Source organism: Eublepharis macularius, chromosome 5 (assembly GCF_028583425.1).
Source record: "Eublepharis macularius isolate TG4126 chromosome 5, MPM_Emac_v1.0, whole genome shotgun sequence".
Classification (NCBI taxonomy): Eukaryota; Metazoa; Chordata; class Lepidosauria; order Squamata; family Eublepharidae; genus Eublepharis; species Eublepharis macularius.
The window spans coordinates 169,548,313-169,568,605 of record NC_072794.1 but is presented as its reverse complement, the minus strand read 5'-3'; the positions used below and the strand labels follow the sequence as shown (position 1 = coordinate 169,568,605).

General features: G+C 44.4%; 1 protein-coding gene across 1 annotated transcript; it reads right to left on the bottom strand.

Annotated features, from left to right (window-relative positions):
• Positions 1-982: 982 nt before the first annotated feature.
• On the bottom strand, positions 983-19,914 carry LOC129330443 (signal-regulatory protein beta-1-like). The gene is made up of 4 exons (XM_054980476.1): positions 19,842-19,914; positions 17,940-18,257; positions 14,898-15,242; positions 983-2,480 (listed from the first exon to the last, which is right to left on the bottom strand). Exons 1-4 carry the CDS (start codon positions 19,912-19,914, stop codon positions 2,368-2,370), a joined length of 849 nt encoding a protein of 282 aa, XP_054836451.1. The 3' UTR covers positions 983-2,367.
• Positions 19,915-20,293: the final 379 nt, after the last annotated feature.

The window sequence follows — 20,293 nt, the reverse complement described above, 5'->3', positions numbered from 1 at the left end:
CATCTCTATGCTCGGCTTGATGCTTGTTTTTCCAAATCTTCTGCTATCATACCCTATTGTATCTCTTTCAGGGACGAATCTACGGGGGGGCAGGGGGGGGTAGTCTGCCCCCGGCGCCGCCAGGGAGGGGGCGCCGGGAGCAGCTCCCAGCTGCCGGAGCGAGCAGGTGGCACTGCAGGCAGCCTCGCAGCCCCCCGCACTGCTTTTGCCTGCCTTGGAGGGCAGGGGGTGCGCGGCAAGCCGGCTGCCCCGTCCTGCGGAGCAGGCGAAAGCAGTGCGGGGGGCTTCTCGGCCCCACACGCTGCCTCCGTCCGCCCTGCATGATGACATCACCAAAGTGACATCATCACGCAGCGTGTGGAGCGCGCGCGCACTGCGCGCGCACGCAAGGCAGTAAGCCAAGGGTTGCCCCGGGCGTGGGCAACCCTTGATCCGGCGCTGATCTCTTTACCTGATTGTCCTAACTGTTGTTCGTGATTATACTTTGTTCAGTGAATGTCCTAGCTGTCGATTATATGTTCACTCTCACTGTGTAATCCGCCTTGGATCTCAGAAGGGCAGACTATAAAGAACAACGAGAAGAAGTTGCTATATGGTCCTGTATCATGGCTCCCTCCTACCTTATGGAACTGGCTTCAACTCCAAGTCTTTAGGAAGCACCGTAAGAGCTTGCTTGCTTGCTTGCTTGCTTGCTTGCTCTTTTTTTCTTCCTTTCTTTCTTTCTTCCTTTCTTTCTTTCCTCCTTCCTTCCTTCCTTCCTTCCTTTATTTCTTCCTTCCTTCCTTTCTTTCTTATTTATTTATTTATTTTGTAGCCCACTCTCCCCATAAGCAGGCTCAGAGCGGATAACAACATCATAATAAAACAACCATAATAGAAGCTAAAAACGATAATTACAATTAAGATAAAACGATTCAAAGTGCAATGTTCAATATTGGGTCACCCCCAAAACATTCAAATGTTGTTGTTATTGTTATTGTCGTCATTATCTAGGGTTTTTAATAGGATGTAGGCTGCAGGTATTGGTGGGGGAGGGGGGCTTATTGGAGGTTTTTATTGTACTTCGAATCTTTTACATTTGGTGGATTGGTCAGCTGTCTTGAGCCGCAAAGGAAAGGCAGGGGTATCAATAAACAAATTTGTCCGCTTGTGTGTTCTAGTGCATTCGTTGAGAATCTCTTTATCTTTTTTTCTGCATGTTCAAACATGAAATGTGAGCACGCTGTCCAGGCCAGAGCTCAGCTTGTTTCTGCCATGATCTGAAAGAGAATACCATTGTATTAAATGCAGCTGCCTACTTGACATGTGCCAGAGTGGTCAACAGAGGGAGCTGAAGTTCTGTATTTTTCCTTCTTGTGCCTATATTATCATTTTTATCCACCAAGCTAGAAGCCGCCTTCCAGCCATGGACCTGCAGCCTGCTTGGTCCCCAGTAACTTTCGCATTTTCTGATCCAGGCAGACACCAGGAGCAGGAATTGCCTGCTCCTTTTTCCTCTTCCTGTGGATGCCTTTGGATACAGGGGGTAGCATCTTGTACAACTGCTTCAGCATCCTGAATCCCTAGGAGGCCATCCACGTCTTGGTCAAACCTCCGCCCGTTTGCCGCCGGCTATTTTTATTTTTTTAATGCAACAGCTTAATTCTTTTATAGCAAACAGCAGCGCCCTTGTTCTCCACTAACTGTGAAGGGCTAGGTATTCCTTTAAAGGCACCGCTCAAGATGTGGAGGAAGCCCAGACTTCCCTGCCTCTGCTTAGGATCGAATGTGATAATTTTTCCAGGTATTGCCAAAAGAGCATCCAGTCTCCTGGGTATGAAGGAGGAATGGAGACTGTAGCTGCAGCCACACATTACTGATTTTTTTTAAAAAAAAATGTTTAAAACATTTTAAAGAGAATTTTTGACCAACGTAGGGACCCAGTGTAACGGCAAACAATAAAACATGCAACACCTATTTATATGTAACAGCAATTAAAACAGAACACACATTGTGCAATAGCATTCCTTTGCAAATGGATAGCAAGCTCTAGCGTGCTATCTCTGCAGATGATTTAATCTTGGATGCGTCCCCAGTACTTCCAGGCCCCTCTAACGTGGATGCTACAAGCATCTCTTTTTCCTTAGGAGAAAATAGTGAATGGAAATAAAACTCAGCTTTGCTGAAAGCAAGATGGTGACACTTCCACAGAGCTTTTCAGCAGAATTTCTAATCTAGCAGTGTGATCAGAAGAACAAAAATTAGAAGTGCAATTCTTGGGCTACAGCAATTATTAATTATTGACCGTTTCTTGTGATGGCAAAGTAACTCCAACATTAGGCATGAAGAAATTGTCAGATCACTTGGGCGACTCCTTTTTCGTCTTTGTTAATGCTCGAAATTTGCTGATTTTCTCAAGAGAAGGTACAAGAGGAGAGCAGTCACAATCTTGCCCAGAAGTAATCCAATCCAAAGACCAGGGCTGGAGAGCAGAAATAGACCTGTGGCAACAAGAGAGTGGATCAGCAAATCTTACGGATGCATTTTGATTTATTTGCTATGGCACCTTCTCTCATCTTGATCATCCGGAGGAGGTAACAATATGCTAGACTCACAGGCCTGGACCCTAGGAAAGAGTTCCACGTACCCTTAGGTAGTCCCTGCCATACGGCATGAATCCTTTCATGATAGCACATCCATTTGCGCAAATGTGTGTGTTAAATTTAGAACCACTGATGATTGCAACCAAATTGCTATTGCAGGCCAATATTGTTCAACTTGAAGATTGTAGCCTGGTTTCTGTAGTGTGCCAAGTATGTTCCCTTTTCCAAAAAGACTGCATGTGAAGAACTCAGCCCTTTGATGGATATAAGGGTTGCCAACCTCCTGGAGATTTCCCATAATTACAGGCAAGAAAGATAAGTTCCCCTGGAGAAAAGGGCTGCTTTGGAGAGCGGGCTCCACCTGGACTTTGCAGAGGGAGTCGCCTGGGATCTCTTACCACTTTGTATTAAAGTAATTGAAAAGTGTGTATGAAAGAAGTCAATTGCTGGTGTGTGTGTGTTAAATTTAACAACAACAACAACAACATTTGATTTATATACCTCCCTTCAGGACAACTTAATGCCCACTCTGAGTAGTTTACAAAGTATGTCATTATTATCCCCACAACAAAACACCGTTTAGAACAACTGGTGGAATTATTGGAACCAAATTGTTACTGCAGGCCAATATTTTTCAAGCTGAAGATTGTAGCCTGGGTTCTGTGGTGTGTCCAGTGTGTTCCCTTTTGCAAGAAGATTGCATGGGAAGAATTCGGCTCTTTGGTGGACATGGTTGGGGTTGACAGAGCTAGCAACCTTAACTATTAATATCTGAGCGTAATTTTTTTTTTTTTTAAAGATCTCGGCTTGGACCCTATTTTTAAGTTCACTACAGGGTAAGTGGGGAAAAGGTGAATACAGACTCCCAAATGTGAGGCTGTATTATTTATCAGACAGACTAATTTGGAACTCTGATTGGAGAAGACAAGAGGAGAATAACTCATTAATCTCTGGAGAACAAGAATGTGCGAAAATGCCTTCAGAGGCTTGGATTAGAATTTTAAAAAGCTCAGATAAGAAAAAAAAATTATAATGGTGATAACTATATAATCAATGCCATGGGACAGATGTGGCCTGAATTCAGTGGGAAAATTGAACTGGTTTGCACTCTGTTCGCGGCAGCTGTTAGAGATAAGAAACAGGAATCGCACAACATGTAGATTTGATCAGCAAGGAGGTAATTTCTTATGATTAAATGAGTAGTAAAAGTTGCATTCGAATAACTGGGTTGTCTCCAATGATGCATGAGTGGAAAGGAAAACATACTTAGCACACTTCCACTGGTACAATGGCTGCGGCAGCTCAAGGCGTTTAATGAGTTTTTTTAATTGAAATAATGGTGTGCACATGGAGCAATGGAATGTACAACATGATTTCATTCAATTAAGCTTTGAAATTGTATATCAGAAGAAATACCTTGCAGTATGATATTGGAGATACAATAGCTCTGACTTTTAGCACTTTCATTTGCACAAGGATGTTTCCATGCACAGAAATATTCCATAGGCTTCAACCTCCAGCTATTTGGAAAGGGAAAGTGTTCTACAGTGCTATCCTAAAGAGAGTTACACGCTTCTGAGTCCACTGAAGTCAGCTAGTGGCTGTGTCCAGAAATGCTTTTTACCAAGTGCGGCTGGTAAACTAACTGTGGCCTTTCCTGGGCAGAAAAGATTTGGCTACTGTGGCGTATGCTCTGGTTGCATCTACATGACTGCATTGTGCTCTTCCTGGGGCTGGCCTTGAAAACTGTTCAGAAACTTCAGTTGATGCAGAACGCTGCTGCCAGTATTTGATTGGAGCAGCTCGTAAGTAGAGATGGGCACGAACAGCAATACGAACCAAAAAAAAAGCCTCAAACAGCCCAATCAGCTGTTTGCGAACAAGCTATTCATGAGACCCCATTCTAAACGAACGGGTGGTCGTTGCAAGCCTCTTTCATTGCTGTTCGTTGCTGTTCATCAAGCCAGACAGTCTGGCACCTGCAATCAATTCCCTTGGCAACTTAGGCAGGGATTGTCTGAACTCTGTCTGAACTCCTGCTGTTGCCCTGAAAACCCCAATCTAAGCCCAATTTAGCTTGATAGGCAGGTCTTCCTTTCAAGTATGGAGCTCTAAATTTGTTTACAAGGGAGGCTCTGTTTTTGCAAACAGTGAAGAGGGAGAGACAGCTGCTGTTGGCCTTTAGATAGAGTGCATTGGAGCTTGAATTTTCTTTGTGTGTGCTGGGATAGGGATATACCCCTTCAAGTTCCAGGGCTGGTGCCAGGCTCTGGGGCCAAGCTATTATTTTTTATTGGTACCTTTCCTGCTGCCTGCTCAGGTCAGGTTTCTGGGAGTGGTGCAGTAGGGATTTTGATGGCTGGAGGAGAGCCTGCTGGCCCCTACGAACAGCCAACCATAAACACGTTCATGAACATGGCCATGTTCGTGGTTGTTCGTGGGTCCCTGTTTGTGGATGGCAATGGACAACGAACATCATGTTCGGGTTTTTTTCTGTTTGTGCTCATCTCTACTCATAACCTCTTTGTAGGTCTTTAAGCAGAGGCTAAATGGCCATCTGACAGCAATGCTGAGTCTCTGAACCTAGGTAGATCATGAGAGGGAGGGCAGGAAGGGTTACATCAGGGCTTAGTTCTTACATGCCCAGGGTAATGCCAATCACCACTTTGGGGTCAGGAAGCAATTTCCCCCTGGCCAATTTGGCTAGGGATCCTGCAGGTGGTTTGCCATCTTCTGGGCCTGAAGCAGGGGTCACTGGCGTGGTGGGGGGAGTTAGTTGTGAGTTCCATGCATTGTGCAGGGGGTTGGACTAGATGACCCTAGAGGTCCTTTCCAACCCTATGAGTCTATAATACTGTCCATATGACAAATTTTAGCCCATCCTGCACTGGCTCCCATGTGTTTCCAGGCACAATTCAAGATGATGATGTTGACCTTTAAAACTCTATGCAGTTTGGAACTAGCATACCTTAAGGACTCCTACTTTCATACAAATCTACCCAACCCCTGTGGTCATTTCAGAGGCTCCGCTCTGGATGATCCTGTTTTCTAAGGTTAGATGAGTGGCAAGCTGGGAGAGGGACTTCTGAATTGAGGTACCAACACATTATTGGTGTGTGCCAGTTTGGTGTAGTGGTTAAAAGCGGCAGGACTCTAATCTGGGGAGCCGGGTTCGATTCCCCCCTCCTCCACTTGAAGCCAGCTGGGTGACCTTGGGCTAGTCACAGCTCTCTTAGAGCTCTCTCAGCCCCACCCACCTCACAGGGTGTTTTTTGTGGGGATAATAATGGTTGTTGTTGTTGTTGTTGTTATGGAACTCCCTCCCCAGAATTATTCATCTGTCCCCTTCTATCACAACCTCCCACTGGCAGGTGAAAACTTTTTTTGGTTTTTTGCTTTTTCTCTGTGACCCTCCATCCTGCCATATGTCTTAATATTTGTGTTTTGGCAAACTAATTCTAGTTTTAATAGGATTTTAAACTTATTTTTACAATGCTCTGTTTTTTAATTGTTAGCTTCCTTGGTGGCCCTGACAGGGTAGAAAGGCAGGAAATAAATTTTGTAAATAAAATAATAAATATTCCCAGTTAAGGAAATCTAATATAATGAGGGGGCTGACAAAGTGGTATAGTAAATATCTTGTGGGGAAAGGGGGAAAAGATCATCAGGAAAACTAAAAGGACCACAGAATAAAGGAGAAATGTAAAGGCAATTGAGGGCCGAGTATCATAAAAAATGGCCCTGAAATAAATCTGGGTGGATGGACATTTTTGGATGCTAAAGCAATTTGCAGATAAGGGAAAGCTGTTATAAGATGGGGGGGGGCGTAGCACTTTTCACCCTGAGATTTATAAAAAACTAGTAACTAGCAACAGAGCCCAATGTGTAGAAAAATTCAATGGGCTCCAGAAAATTGATTTGGTCGGCCACCACTGCGGGGCTTTGGGAGGGTCATGCTGCCACACCAGATGTCTCTGCCACCTCCGCGATCCCTCAGAGGCCTGGCGCAGGCGTAGAGTTGCCAGATCCCCTGACCTCTTTGGGCTAAATCAGGCTGCTGGGGAATGCGGGAGCACTGCTCGGGCAGTGCGACCGGCCCTGGAGCGCTCCTGCACTCTGTAGCGGGCTGAATCGGGCCCCATTCAGGTTGAATCAGACCTATTTTTGTCATGTCTGCGCCCCATCCATGCCAATGCTAATACTGAACCAATATTTCATACTGTAACCTGATGTCCTTTTGCCAATGCCATAACTGTTTCTTTCACAGGCTGCTTGCAGGTGTCTTATCTAACGGACTGCAGAAACGTTCAGTGTTCATGACCTTATAGACTTCTCACTCGCATGCATTGCTATGTCTCGACTTTGATCTCTTGCTTTCTCAGTGTCTCAGCTTGAAAGTACAGCTATGCGAGATGTTCTCAGGGCAAATTTGCGCCACAAACCCTGTTTACTGTTGGGAGGGGGGGAGGAGCAACTGTGTGTGTTAAGAGGACGGTTTTCCCCAAGAATTACTATTCCTGTCAATCTTGCTCTTACTGCTTAGATGCTTACCTTGCTTATGAGTAATCCTATGGACATATATATGGAAATGATTTGATTTCTGAATAAAACCATTTAACCAAGAGCCTGGGCTTCTTGTTGCAATGGTACAGAGATCTGTCTGCCATATCCTGGGAAGCAAGGGAGTGCAGCAGGAGGACTTGCCTTTTATTCGAGTGCACCTGTGCCAAGATATAAGGTGAGTCGTCACCAATACAACTCACTTTTTATATAGTAGTAGATATATTGGAATATGACTGGTAAATATTGGCTCCTTCAAACCGAGAAAGCTGACTTCTGCCACATGTAGTGAAGATACATTAGATGGCACATTTATAGAAGGAGGATTTCTTGCATCAATTTGAAGGTATTGACGGTAGACCTTCCCTTTACTCTTGAAACTTTATTAAACTATATTGTCACAGTTCCTAACTCCTATCGAGTGATGGCTTTGCACTGTAATTGCACTGTTAGAGCAGAACCACAAGTGACAAAAGGCACAGATTGGACACTTGTCAGCTTCCCTCAAGTTTTTTTTTAAATTTATTTTAACATCTAGAACAATAAACTACAAAAAACTACAATAGTACAAGGGGAGGGAAAGAAGGGAGAGGGAAAAAAAAGAGGGGGAAGGGGGGTGGAAAAATGGGGAAGGCAACTCACAAACACTAAACACTACACTTCAATGCTTTCCCTTCATACTGCCATAATTAAAGAAAATAGCTTAATAAAGTAATGATGGAATGGTTGATCTTACAAAATACAAATTACAATTCAAATTAAATCTCCCCCCCCCCACCGGGCCTCGGACGCAGTTCTCTCTGAGCAGCTACAGCCGCAGCGCTCATTGCCTCCCCCCTCCCTTCAGGCTTCAAATCTTCTTCTTTTTGCTTGGTGTCTGGCCCAAATTCTGGATTTTTGTCCACAAAATCCCTTAGCTGATCTTCCGAATTAATGTTGTAAGCTTGATCTTTATAACTAAACCCGATTCCTTCTGGAAGTAGCCATTTGTACTTTATGTCACGTTCCCTCAAAAGAGCTGCCAGCTTTTTATACTTAAACCTTCTCTTACGGACTAAAAATGGAACGTCTTTCAGTATCTTGACTTTATTTCCCAGAAAGTCCAACTCCGCATTATATGAGTTATGTAGGATATTGGCCCGGACCCTCCTGGATGAGAACTCAATAACAATCTCGCAAGGCAGCTGCCGCTTCATTGCATATTTTGAAGATGCCCGACGGACTCCCAAAATGGTGCTTTTTACTTCTTCTTTAGTTGCCCTCGCGGGTGTCGCTAAAAGTTCCGAGGCAAGATCCCATAAATCCTCGTTTTCCTCCTCTTTAACATTCTGGAGACGCAAAATGGTCTGTGTTCGCTCCACTTGCAGCCCAATCAGCTGGTTTTCCACCAACTTTAGCTCCTTGTTCATTGCTCTCATAAGTGACGCATTTTCCCGAGCAGACTTCTCTGCCCCCCCCGCTACTTCCTTGATGGCTTTCACATCGCTCTCAATTAAGCCCACCCTTTGATCTGTTTCATTCAGCTTGTCAACAAAGGGTTTTATGGCTTCGATAACCGATCTTTTCACCAGTTCCTCAAGCGACTCGCCTCTTCCCTGCAGGGCAGCCGAAACTGACTTGCCCAGAGCAGGACTCTGCTTTTTTGCTGCCATTTTAGGGGGGGGGGAACCGCCAATCTTCCGAGACTCTGCAAGGGGGGAAAAATCCGAATCTTCTAAACTTCAGATCCCACCACTCCTTCACATGCGCTTGTAGTAACAGAAGGGATTCGCTTACTTACAGGCTTCCGCCTAATCCTGTTCTTTGCCGTTTTCCATGGCCCGGCAGCACACAAGGTGACGCACACGTCTGCCGGCCTCCATAGGGACAAACGGGCAATTTACCCCCTGCCTCGATCTGCCAGAGGGCTCTTCCCGTCGCGTCCCGGACCCAGACTCCCTCCCTGGGAGACCTGGGGGCTAACCTTTGCAGATCAGCCGCCCGGTCAGGCTGCTCGGTCGCTTCTTCTCGGACCTGCCGAGAGGAGCGTCTGACATGGCCGCGAAAACGAAACCAAATCAGCTTCCCTCAAGTTTTGATGGGAAATGTAGGCATCCTGGTCTCGCAGCTTCGCTCTCCAACTGCTGTCCAATGGACTTTTCAACTGTCACTTGTCCGACATTCCGCCAAGCTGCCTACATTTCCCATCAGAACTTGAGGGAAGCTGACAAGTGTCCAACCTGTGCCTTTTGTCACTTGTGGTTCTGCTATTAGTTAACTTTCATCCAAGAAAATAAGGTAGAATATAAATGTTTCAAATAAATACATTTGTTTCTAGCAACAAAAATACTTTTGGCATTAATACTGGAAATCCCAGTTCTTCCCAAGGAAGCGTGAGTGGGGGTTAAAGATTTTGGGTCATTATGAGAAACTGACAGCTTAAGTGCAATCCAGAAATATAAACCATTGGGATATACATGTTTAATGCTTTTTTAAAATGCTTAGTACAATGTTTTGTTGTTTGTGATTATATTATGTTTAATTTTTCATCATCAGCAGTAAGATTTTTTTTTAAATGTCCAGGGCTTGTGTTTATTCCACTGTTTTTAAACCTACAATTTTATGTTGCCTTTTCTCGAAGAGCTTGGGTTGTGGTGCACGAGTACCTCCCAATTTATCCTCAACCCCCACAGTGCAAAGAGTTAGGCTGGGAGAATCAGCTGACCCAAGATCACCCAGTGGGTTTTGTGGCAGAGCCAGGATTTAAATTCATATATTTCCAGTTTGCCAGTCTATTCACTGTAGCAGCTGGTAGTTTCAACAGCTTGGAACAGGGGAAAATTAGGCTTTGTTAAACCATTCTAATAAAGTTTAGGGCTTGGCTCCTGTGAATGAGTTCCGTTCATGCTAGATGGCCTCTGTTGTAGGGTGCGTTTCCTCTTTTGCTATTATTTATAACTTAGGCCTGGGTGGGTTATATGGGGCTAAATCAGGAAGAGAACTTGCACAACAAAGGAAAATTTGTTGTGAACAGAAACTTGTTGACCATCTCTGTGAAGTCAGTCGAGCAACTGGTTCTTGCTTGCCCATTACAACTTGTGATGAGCCACAACTAGGGTTGCCAACTCCAGGTTGTAAAATTCCTGGAGATTTGGTGATGAAGCCTGGGGAATATAACATCCAAGCAGGAGAATCTGGCATCTTTGTAGTCTGGAGATCAGTAGTAATTCTGGGAGATCTCCAGGCCCTATCTGGAGGTTGGCAACCCCATTAATACCCATAGATAATCTGACTGGTTTTGAATTATGCTTCATGTTTTGCAACAACATTCTTCATGAGTTTGAATATAACTAATTAAAGAAAAGGCCTCTGACTTTTCCAAATTTCTCTTACCCAGTTCCATAGCTATATTATACTTTTCAATTCTCTATTTGAATTTTTTGAATTAGTCATGTATACTACTGCATTAAAATTTTTTAACATATAATAATAATAATATCAACATTGTATTGTCGAAGGCTTTCACGGCCGGAGAACGATGGTTGTTGGGGGTTTTCCGGGCTGTATTGCCGTGGTCTTGGCATTGTAGTTCCTGACGTTTCACCAGCAGCTGTGGCTGGCATCTTCAGCAGTGGCTGAACATAGCCTAACTCAAACAGGGCACAGTATCTTATTCCAGGACACCAAAATACTGGACAACACTTCCAACTACTTTGTCAGACTGCACAGGGAAGCCATTGAAATTCACAAGCATAAGCAAAACTTCAACAGGAAAGAAGAAACCTTAAGAATGAACAGAGCACGGGCTCCAGTTCTGAAAAACACCAGGCCAACAAAACACTCCACACCCGACAATAGCCCTGCAGAGAAGATTAGCACATCAAGCACCAATCCATATGCAAAAGAACCTCCTCAGGATACAGTGAAGCCTCCCGCCATTAGCATTCCACACCCTGGGAAACTCTTACAGAATGACTCAGCTCAACCCCACCCCTCCTGAGTAGATACAAATGACCTACATCTTTTCCACACTGTGACACTGAGAGATCTCTGTCTTTTGGTGCTACACCTCTGAAGATGCCAGCCACAGCTGCTGGCGAAACGTCAGGAACTACAATGCCAAGACCACGGCAATACAGCCCGGAAAACCCCCCAACAACCATCAATATCAACATTCCTTTAATACATTCATTTTAACATTAATGCAGCGAAAGGCCCAAAGGGACACGGATAGTGGTCGGCCTTCAATAGTCCCTCTGGGTATTGCGCTGTTTACGGCAAGTCTAGCTTGGAATTTGGCATAAATAATTTTATCCATTCTAAAAATATTCCCCAGATCCAAAGGACTCTAAACGTTTAAGCAGAAACTTTGTCTTCAACCTGTCAAATGTTTTGCAGCACCTGAAAACATAACTGTATTGGAAATCCCTTTGTTTGGCATGTCTTTTGTTGTATCTACTGGCTAATAATTTGCCAGCAGTATCACCCTATTCAGGTTTTTTTTGCACGTACACCGTATTTCTGTATATGTTCTCTGTATCTATCAAGTCCTTTTTCTATTTTCAATATTTGAAAAATAAAACAGAAGTCCCTCTGGGGGTTGTTTTATTTTCCTAAAACAGACTAACACGAATACCCCTCTGGGAATATGACCTATTAAGATATTTCACCGTGAAATAAGTTTTAACTTATTTTTCCGAGCACTTTCCCCTTTCCTGCCTTTCAGAGAAATAGATAATCAGAGAAAGGGATCAGAAGTAGAGATGGGCATGAACAGAAACAAACAAACAAACATGATGTTCTGTTCATTGTTCATTGCCATCCATGAACAGGGACTCACGAACAACCATGAACAAGACCCTGTTCACGAACATGTTTGTGGTTGGCTGTTCATGGGGGCCAGCAGGCTCTCCTCCAGCCATCATCCAAGTCAAGATCCCTACCGCACCACTCCCAGAAACCTGACCTGAGCAGGCAGCAGGAAAGGTACCAATAATAAATAATAGCTTGGCCCAGAGCCTGGCAGCAGCCCTGGAACCTGAAGGGGTTGATCCCTATCCCACCAGACACAAAGAAAATTCAAGCTCCAATGCATTCTCTCTATCAAAATGCCAACAGCAGCTGTCTCTCCCTCTCCAAATCCAGAGCTGGAAGCTCCCCTCCCCCTTGGTTTTTGTTCCCTTGTAACAAATTTGGAGCTTCATGCTTGAAAGGAAAACCTGCCTATCAAGCTAAATTGGGCTTAGATTGGGGTTTCCAGGGCAACAGCATGAATTCAGACAGAGTTCCAACAATCCCTGCCTAAATTGCCAAGGGAATTGATTGCAGGTGCCAGACTGTCTGGCTTGATGAACAGCAACGAACAGCAACGAATGAGGCTTGCAACAACCTCCTGTTCGTTTAGAATGGGGCCTCACAAACAGCTTGTGCGCGAACAGCAAATCGGGCTGTTCGTGGCTTTTTTTTGTTCGTATTGCTGTTCGTGCCCATCTCTAATCAGGAGTTGGATTAAATCAGGAAAGAAGTATTTGATCCTTATTAAGAACATATTCCTGTAGTCAGACATCCATTGGGCAATAACACCTTTTAAAAAGAGGAGTCTTTTCTCAATGATATTATAGCAAGTATCAATAATATTGTAACTGAATATTTTAACTAAAATATGGCATGTATGTTTGTATTTAATGAGATCTCCAGATTTCCTAGATTGGATCAAATGCTACTGTGAATCCTTAATGTGTGTTTCTTTTGGAGAATTATATTTGCATTTTTCTCCCTGAATTTAAAAAAAGTTCCTCCTTCTTTTAGGAGGGTGGCTCATAACAGAAATAAACAATAATGTTTTCAAATATATTCAGGAGATTTCATCCAATAAATCAGAAGATTGAGACTTGGAACTGAAACCATGAAAGAACTAGAAAATATCTTTTAAAGATAAGGATGACTCCCTGGGGACCGATTTAATTTTAATTTAATTTATTCAATTTATAGTCCGCCCTCCCCACACCACTTAAAAACACACTACCAAGACCAAGATAATCCAAACTATGGCATTTCCCACAACTATGCATGCATGTGAACATTGGACAATAAAGAAGAAAGTTAATTCATTTGCAATGTTGTGCTGGATAGTTTTATGGATACCATGAACAGCCAGAAGACAAATAAGCGGGTTCTATATCAAACCAAGCCTGCATTCTCCCTAGAAGCTAAAATGACAAAACTGAGTCTCTATTTTAGTCACGTGATGAGAAGACAAGATTCTCTGGAAAAGTCAATAATGCTAGGAAAAGTAGAAGGCAATGGGAAAAGAGGAAGACCAAAACTGAGAAGGCTGGACTCAATAAAGGAAGCCCTGTCCTCCAGTTTGCAAGATCTGAGCAAGGCTGTTAATGATAGGGTAAGGGAAGGGGAAGAGGAGCACGTGTGTGATTTGGCCTGCTGGCTGGCTTGCTCGCTCCCCAGCTCACCTCTTGCTGCTGCTGTCACTGTGCACATGAGGCCTCCAGGTGTGAGTTCCCTTTCTGAGCTATGCGGCTGTGTGCTCTCCTTTTCAGCACTTTTTTTTCTCCCTGGCGACCTTTGGTGGAGGGGAAAAGCTTGCAAGCTTTCCTATTTCCCTCTCCTTCCCCACTAAAATAAACTGTGCGGCCACAAGGATGCTCAGAGACCTCCAGAAGCTGCACGATATGGCTAGAAGAGCTGCGTGCATCTTGCAAGTTGCAGTTCTTAATGAGCTCCTTGCTACCTTCTACAATTTTAATATAGTATTTTCTATCAGATTTAAATATGACTCAACAGGGGGCTCTCTACTTATGTTATACAGTTATTTCATAATCTGCATAAGTGTCTTCTGCAAAGTGAAAAAGTTCATAATTATAGATTATCTAATCCCCAATCTTCAGTAGCTCATTCCATGTAAGATAAAACTGCTTTATCACACGTGCAAACGTTTTCAAATGAGATAATTACATCTCTGTTTACATTTCTATCACTTAGTGCAATCATAAGTTGAGTTACTGCAGTCTAAGCATTATTGATTCTCAGAATTGCACTGACTGTCTCTGAAATATCTGGACTGGAGTTACTAGAAATCTGAACTTAGTGTCCCCCTAAACACATTTTCTAAGTGTTCTCTCACGTTTCCTTCTATCTTTTGCTTTCGTCCACATATTCTCAAATTGAATTTACTATTTTTATTATCTAAATCCTCTGTCTTGTCTTCTAGATCAGTCATTCTGTTGTCATTTCTCACAACTCATGCTTCATTTCTTACTTTTAATCTCTAATACTTCAGTTTTTTTTCTTCTTGTAGCCTATCCCTCCTTGATTTTTTTAACACTTCAACACTTCTAGAGTCTTATTCTGCTCAGCACTGTAACTGCCTGCCTGCAGAAAACTACTCTGCCTTCAGGTCTGAGCAACTTTTCTGCTTAGTGAAGTCCTTGGAAGTTCTTTTGACCCTGATTCTCGTTTATTGCCCACTGGACCTTCTACTTTGCCTGTGTGTACTGCACTGTAGATTTCTGACTTCTAGTCTGACCGTCACCATGTTTCTGCTGTGCCCTGAAAACGGGTCTCCTGTCTTTGACCCTCTGGCTACCTGGCCATGGCTTGACTTTTAATTCTTCCTCTTAATTCTTTTAATTCTTCCTCCTGTTTGAAGCAACATCCACAAAGCACCAGAGACAGGAGAACCCACTGGCTGTGGAAATGGTTTAGAAGCTGGACATGGTATCCTTCTCGTTCTGACCCTATGAAGATCCTGGTACTCACCTGGATCACTGAAACAGAGATTTCCATTTTCTTCAGGCGGCATTCCAAATTTCAACACTTCATTTACATAAACTGGACTTCGAGAATCATGAATCACTTGGCAGGTGTAATTAGTCGTGGCCGGTCTATTTTGCCGTGTAGATAAGGGAAATCTGAGGGAGAATGTTCCGTCTTGATTTGTTTTTGCAAAAAGGTTCCTTTGTGTAAAGTTGCGGTAGTCACTTCTCCACCAGGCCACCGTGATGTTATTGGGATAAAAGTTGTTCACTACGCAGGTGAGTCTCACAGAACGATTCAATGGGATGGGAGGAGACAGGCTGGTTTCCACTGTCACCTGTGGAGCAACTGAGCAAAGAAAGCAAAGCAATTCATTATCCATTTGGCCCACTCTTTAATGTGAAACTAGTTAAAGAGAAACAGACAGGCACAGCATTCTACACTCACTGAGCCAGTTTGGTGTAGTGGTTAAGACAGCGGGACTCTAATCTGGAGAACCTAGTTTGATTCCCCAGTCCTCCACTTGAAGCCAGCTGGGTGGCCTTGGGTCAGTCACAGCTCTTTCAGAGCTCTCTCAGCCCCACCCACCTCAGTAAAATGAGTACCCAGTTTCCTGGGGGTAAAGTGTAGATGACTGGGGAAGGCAATAGCAAACCACCCCATAACAAAAAGTCTGCCAAGAAAATGTCATGATGTGACGTCCCCCCATGGGTCAGTAATGACTTGGTGCTTACACAGGGGACTACCTTTACCCTAATAATGACATACTTTGTAAACCGCACTGAGTGGGCGTTAAGTTGTCCTGAAGGGTGGTATATAAATCAAATGTTGTTATTAATGTTATTCTGTCTACCCAGATACAATAGATCTTTTCTCACTTTCCCCTTTCTGCTCTTTCTGCTTACTTGCTCCAGGTAGATGGATGTGACTGCAAGTAATTCCCGTGATTTCCATCCTGCCTCTAGCCCTGTATTGAAAGCAAGGACTCGTCCGTTTCTCGTGGGGCTGCTGATGGAATGAGAAGGCAAGAAAAGATACGACTCATGGTGATGGATCCCGCATCCTGCAGGTGCAAGGGTCACAGAATCACTTCCCATTGAATCCATTTCTAGTCCTAGCAATATTCATTCCTGGGATCAAAGGAATTATGTGTTCTAATAGCACTGAGGGAGGGTCAGCTGCATTGGGAAGAAGGAAGGAGGCAAAATTGCTCATTTCTCTTCCTTGAGTGGAGATCCATTCATGCAAGTGGCAGAAAAGGAAATATCATCCCCTGCTAATACAGCCACCTAACAGAGGCAGCTCTTAGGACACACCAATTCCTTGATGGGGGAAAATAAGTTTTCCCATGATTAGAAATGGTTCTGGGACAGGGGGACTGGAGGTCAGGAAAGATCATGAACTATCAGCATTTTCTACCTGCAGTTTGCAGGATCCAAGTCAATATTTGCAATAGTCACCCCTTGCTATTCTTCTTCCTGACTCTCTTTCTGTTATGGTCTTCACTGCTGAGACTGTAAACTCCTCGGGAGCAAGGGCAGCTTTGTTTGCTGGGCAAGGTGTGTGCCATTGCTGAGAGAGGGGCATGGGAGGGAAGCTACTCAAGAAGCAGTGCTACCCAAGATCCATCAGTGCACCAACCACTGCTTCAGAGATTTCCATGCCCTTGGAAATATAGTTCCCCTGGGTGCAAAGTGCAGAAAATTAGCATCTGTAATGTGAGAATAATCCAGTCTCCCAGAGTCAACCTTGGGGGGGATCCGTTGTTCCAAACTGGTGAATAAATTCAATGTCTGCAATCTTGTATTGCAATTTTCCTTGGAACTTTCGTTTCTTGAGAATTGCTGTGCTTTCGTCTTGGCAAATTGAAATGTTCTCCCACTTGTTTTCGAACGTTGTGATTTTTTATATTGGATTTATGGCCGTTCACTCTTGGGCAAATGGAATGACGTGTTTGTCCAATATATAGAGAACTGAAAAGCATTGCTTGATGCTTGATGGTATCCATAATGTTGGAAGACGAACAAGCGAATGACCCTGAGCTGGTGTAGCTGAGGCTCTTAGGTCCAGTGGTTGTGTTGCTGGATGCTGTAAGCTTTCTTTGCTTTTATTATGGATCCTCAGCTTTCTTGCAACACCCGTTACTCTTAATAATTATCACTCAAATCATAAATGATTTGCATCTCTTTGGTCACCCCCTGAGAGCAAGGTTTGGGTGGACCAGTCTCCAAATTAAGACACTCCATGCCAAGTTGCTCTTAGAGAGGGGGGATCATGACTGCAGGGCTCCCTCCTCATTTGCAAAGCCGCTGAAGGCCCACAAACCTGACCCCTCTTGCTGATGGTTTTTTCCTTAGCCTTAAAACAGCTTGAGCCCAGAACAGTCCATCTACTAGTATATAAAAGGTGAGCCGTATAGGTGTGCCTGCGCTGCCCTTCCCAACCCTGATCAAGCCAAGACATCGGTGGAGGTGGGAACGCCGGCCTGGCCACACTGCTCTCTCCCCCTCCCAGATCGGGCACGACGAAAGTGTCCATGCCCGGCCCAGCCATCCTGCCCTCCCTCCACCCAAATCGGGATGCTGTGGAGGAGGCAATGCCTGGCTGGCTGCCCTGCCCTGCCCTTTCTAGAGCCCATTGTGTTTTTTGCCACAACGGGCTTTGTTGCTAGTTAAAAGATGTTTTAGTAATACAAATGCTTAAGTTGTTTAACCTGGTCTTGAATACTGGGGTCCCATCCAAAATTCACATTTCCAGACTCTGCGCTGCCACTCCAGCTCTACCAGCCACAGAGTTCTGCCACGACATGGAACCAGTCCTGGCGCCATGCACCCGCATAATAACAACTGTGCCCAAAGTTAAACAGGCCTATTGCTCATTCCTATGAGCAGAAGAATTCCCTGATTATATATGGCCAGTCCCACCAATCTGGCAGCCAATCGCATTCTTCCAAAACACCATCCCCGACCCCAGCCTCTCGCATCCCATACATACAACCTCTTTCCTTCCTCATTCTCAATACTTACAGCCCATCACTGTCCCTACCTCGTAAGGCATCTCTAAGATCAAAACTCTGCTGCAGGGGCCTTTCTGTGGAGCTGTGGTGGATGTGACAAGTGAGTCTTGAGTTGATGTCTTTCTCTGTGAGTGTCATTCGCACGACGCCAATGACGCGAAAGGTGCCCATTTTATCTAGCAGAGTGCCATGTGGGCCGGCTTCAATCGGGTTCCCATCCTTGGTCCAGGTGACTGTGATGCCTCGGGATCGGAGAGGGAATCCCTCTGAACGGCAGTTGAATGTTGCCAAGGCTCCCGAATCCACTCGGCCAAAAGGGCTGCTGACAATTGGCTGGGAAGGCTGGCCTGAAGAGGAAGTATGGAAGCGTGAGCAGGCATTGCATTCTCGAGAGAACTCCTCACCGCTGCTGTGGGAATGTCATTCTAACAGATCTTTAAAGACCAAGGTGATATTTGTATAAACTTGCATTTGGAAGCCTGGTTTGCTCTTGAAGTGGAATCTTTGGAAGCTTTAAGTGGAAACGTCCTTATTGATGAAGGCATTTCAAGTGAGAGCCAGTTTGGTGTAGTGGTAGGAGTGGCAGGACTCTAATCTGGAGAACCGGGTTTGATTCCCCCTCCTCCGCTTGAAGCCAGCAGGGTGACCTTGGGTCAATCACAGCTCTTTCAAAGCTCTCTCAGCCCCACCCACCTCACAGGGTGATTGTTGTGGGAATAATAATAACATACTTTGTAAACTGCTCTGTGTGGGTGTTAAGTTGTCCTGAAGGGTGGTATATAAATCGAACATTGTTGCTGTTATTTTGAAGTTCATCTGAATCTACTACACTAATGTCTGTCTAACCTGTGGGGTTCCCAACCCCAAGTTGGGAAATTTCTGGACATTTGGGGGTGGAGCCTAGGGAGGGCAGAATTTGGGGAGGGGACGAGCCTCATATGGGTATAATTTTTCTCTAGGGCAATTGATCTTTATATGATGGAGCTCAGTTGTAATACTGTGAGATCTCCGGGCTCCACCCGGAGGTTGGCACCCCTTAGTCTGTGTTGGTTTCCAAAAACACACAAGTTACATACAAACATAGACTGAAGCCCAAGCAGAATACAATTTATGGACATTAAGCATGCATGTGTCTTAAGATAAAACAGGCTAGCATCAATCACTGTTCATAAAAAACAATACAATTATATTATAAAATGGACAAACTGGTGCAAATCCTGTGCCCCTGAAACTGAGAAGCCCTCAGCTGACTGACTGAGGAAACTACTGTGTGTCCCAGAAAGCCCACAACAGAAATGGGGCATTTTTCTAGTGCAGAAAAAGCAAACAGACACCACTTCGGTTCGATCCCCTCGATGCAGAATGACAGAGGCCCAATGCGGAGCCGTTCCTTGCAGATCAAATATCTAGAAAACCTGGTCTAAGTCTGCATGTGAAAAAAAAAACACCCTTGTCCCTGCAGCCGTTTCCTCTTATCGCCATTGAGGGGGGAGCTTTTTGCTATTGTTTTAAATTCATGATTGAATATCACATTAATATAATTATAACAATCTGAATGTGCAACTTACATTTTTAAAAAGTAAGTCATTAGCCCTTTTTGGTTGCAGAGATATAATGGGAAAGGGATATTTCCAGAAGGGGATTGGGTAAATATATGGAGCAGAGGTCCATCCGTGGCTCTTAGCCACAAGGTCTAGATGGAACTCTCTGTCTAGGGCAGCATGCTATCTATTCTTGGTGTTTTGGGGGGGGGGATCAGTGGGAGGGCTTCTAGTGTCCCTTTCCCACTGGCAGACCTCCTGAGGACACCTCGTTGCAGAGATATAATGGGAAAGGGATATTTCCAGAAGGCCCTTCTTTAGGAGTTCAAAACTTCCTGAGAGCTGGGCATGAGTAATCCAACAAGGCAAATATCTACATTCAGTACTTACCAAAGGCTGCCAGGATAAAGGAAAACAGCGGTAACACGCAAGGCAACCCGGAGAATGAGCTTGATGCAGCCATCAGGGGAGAAGAAAGGAGAGTTGCCTGTTTTTTTTGCTGGTATCAGCTCTTCCTTTCCGCAGCCCAAAACTTCCTCATTTGTTTCTAATATAAATTTACAAAGCATTGAATTGCAGTGATGAGTCAAGGGTAAATAATCCCTTCTGCTTTTTCTGAAGTTCCTCTGGGTCTAAAGTTAGACCCAAGAATGTCTTTCTCACCCAGGTCCAATGCCACATTTTGGCTGCTGTTAACAGGAAGTTGAGAAACTCAGAACAACAAAGTGTCACGGGCAGGTGTGTCAGGCATAACAGTGGGGAGGTGAAAAGTCCCTCTTGGAAATGGTCACATGGCTGGTGGCCCCGCCCCCTGATCTCCAGACAGAGGGGAGTTGAGATTG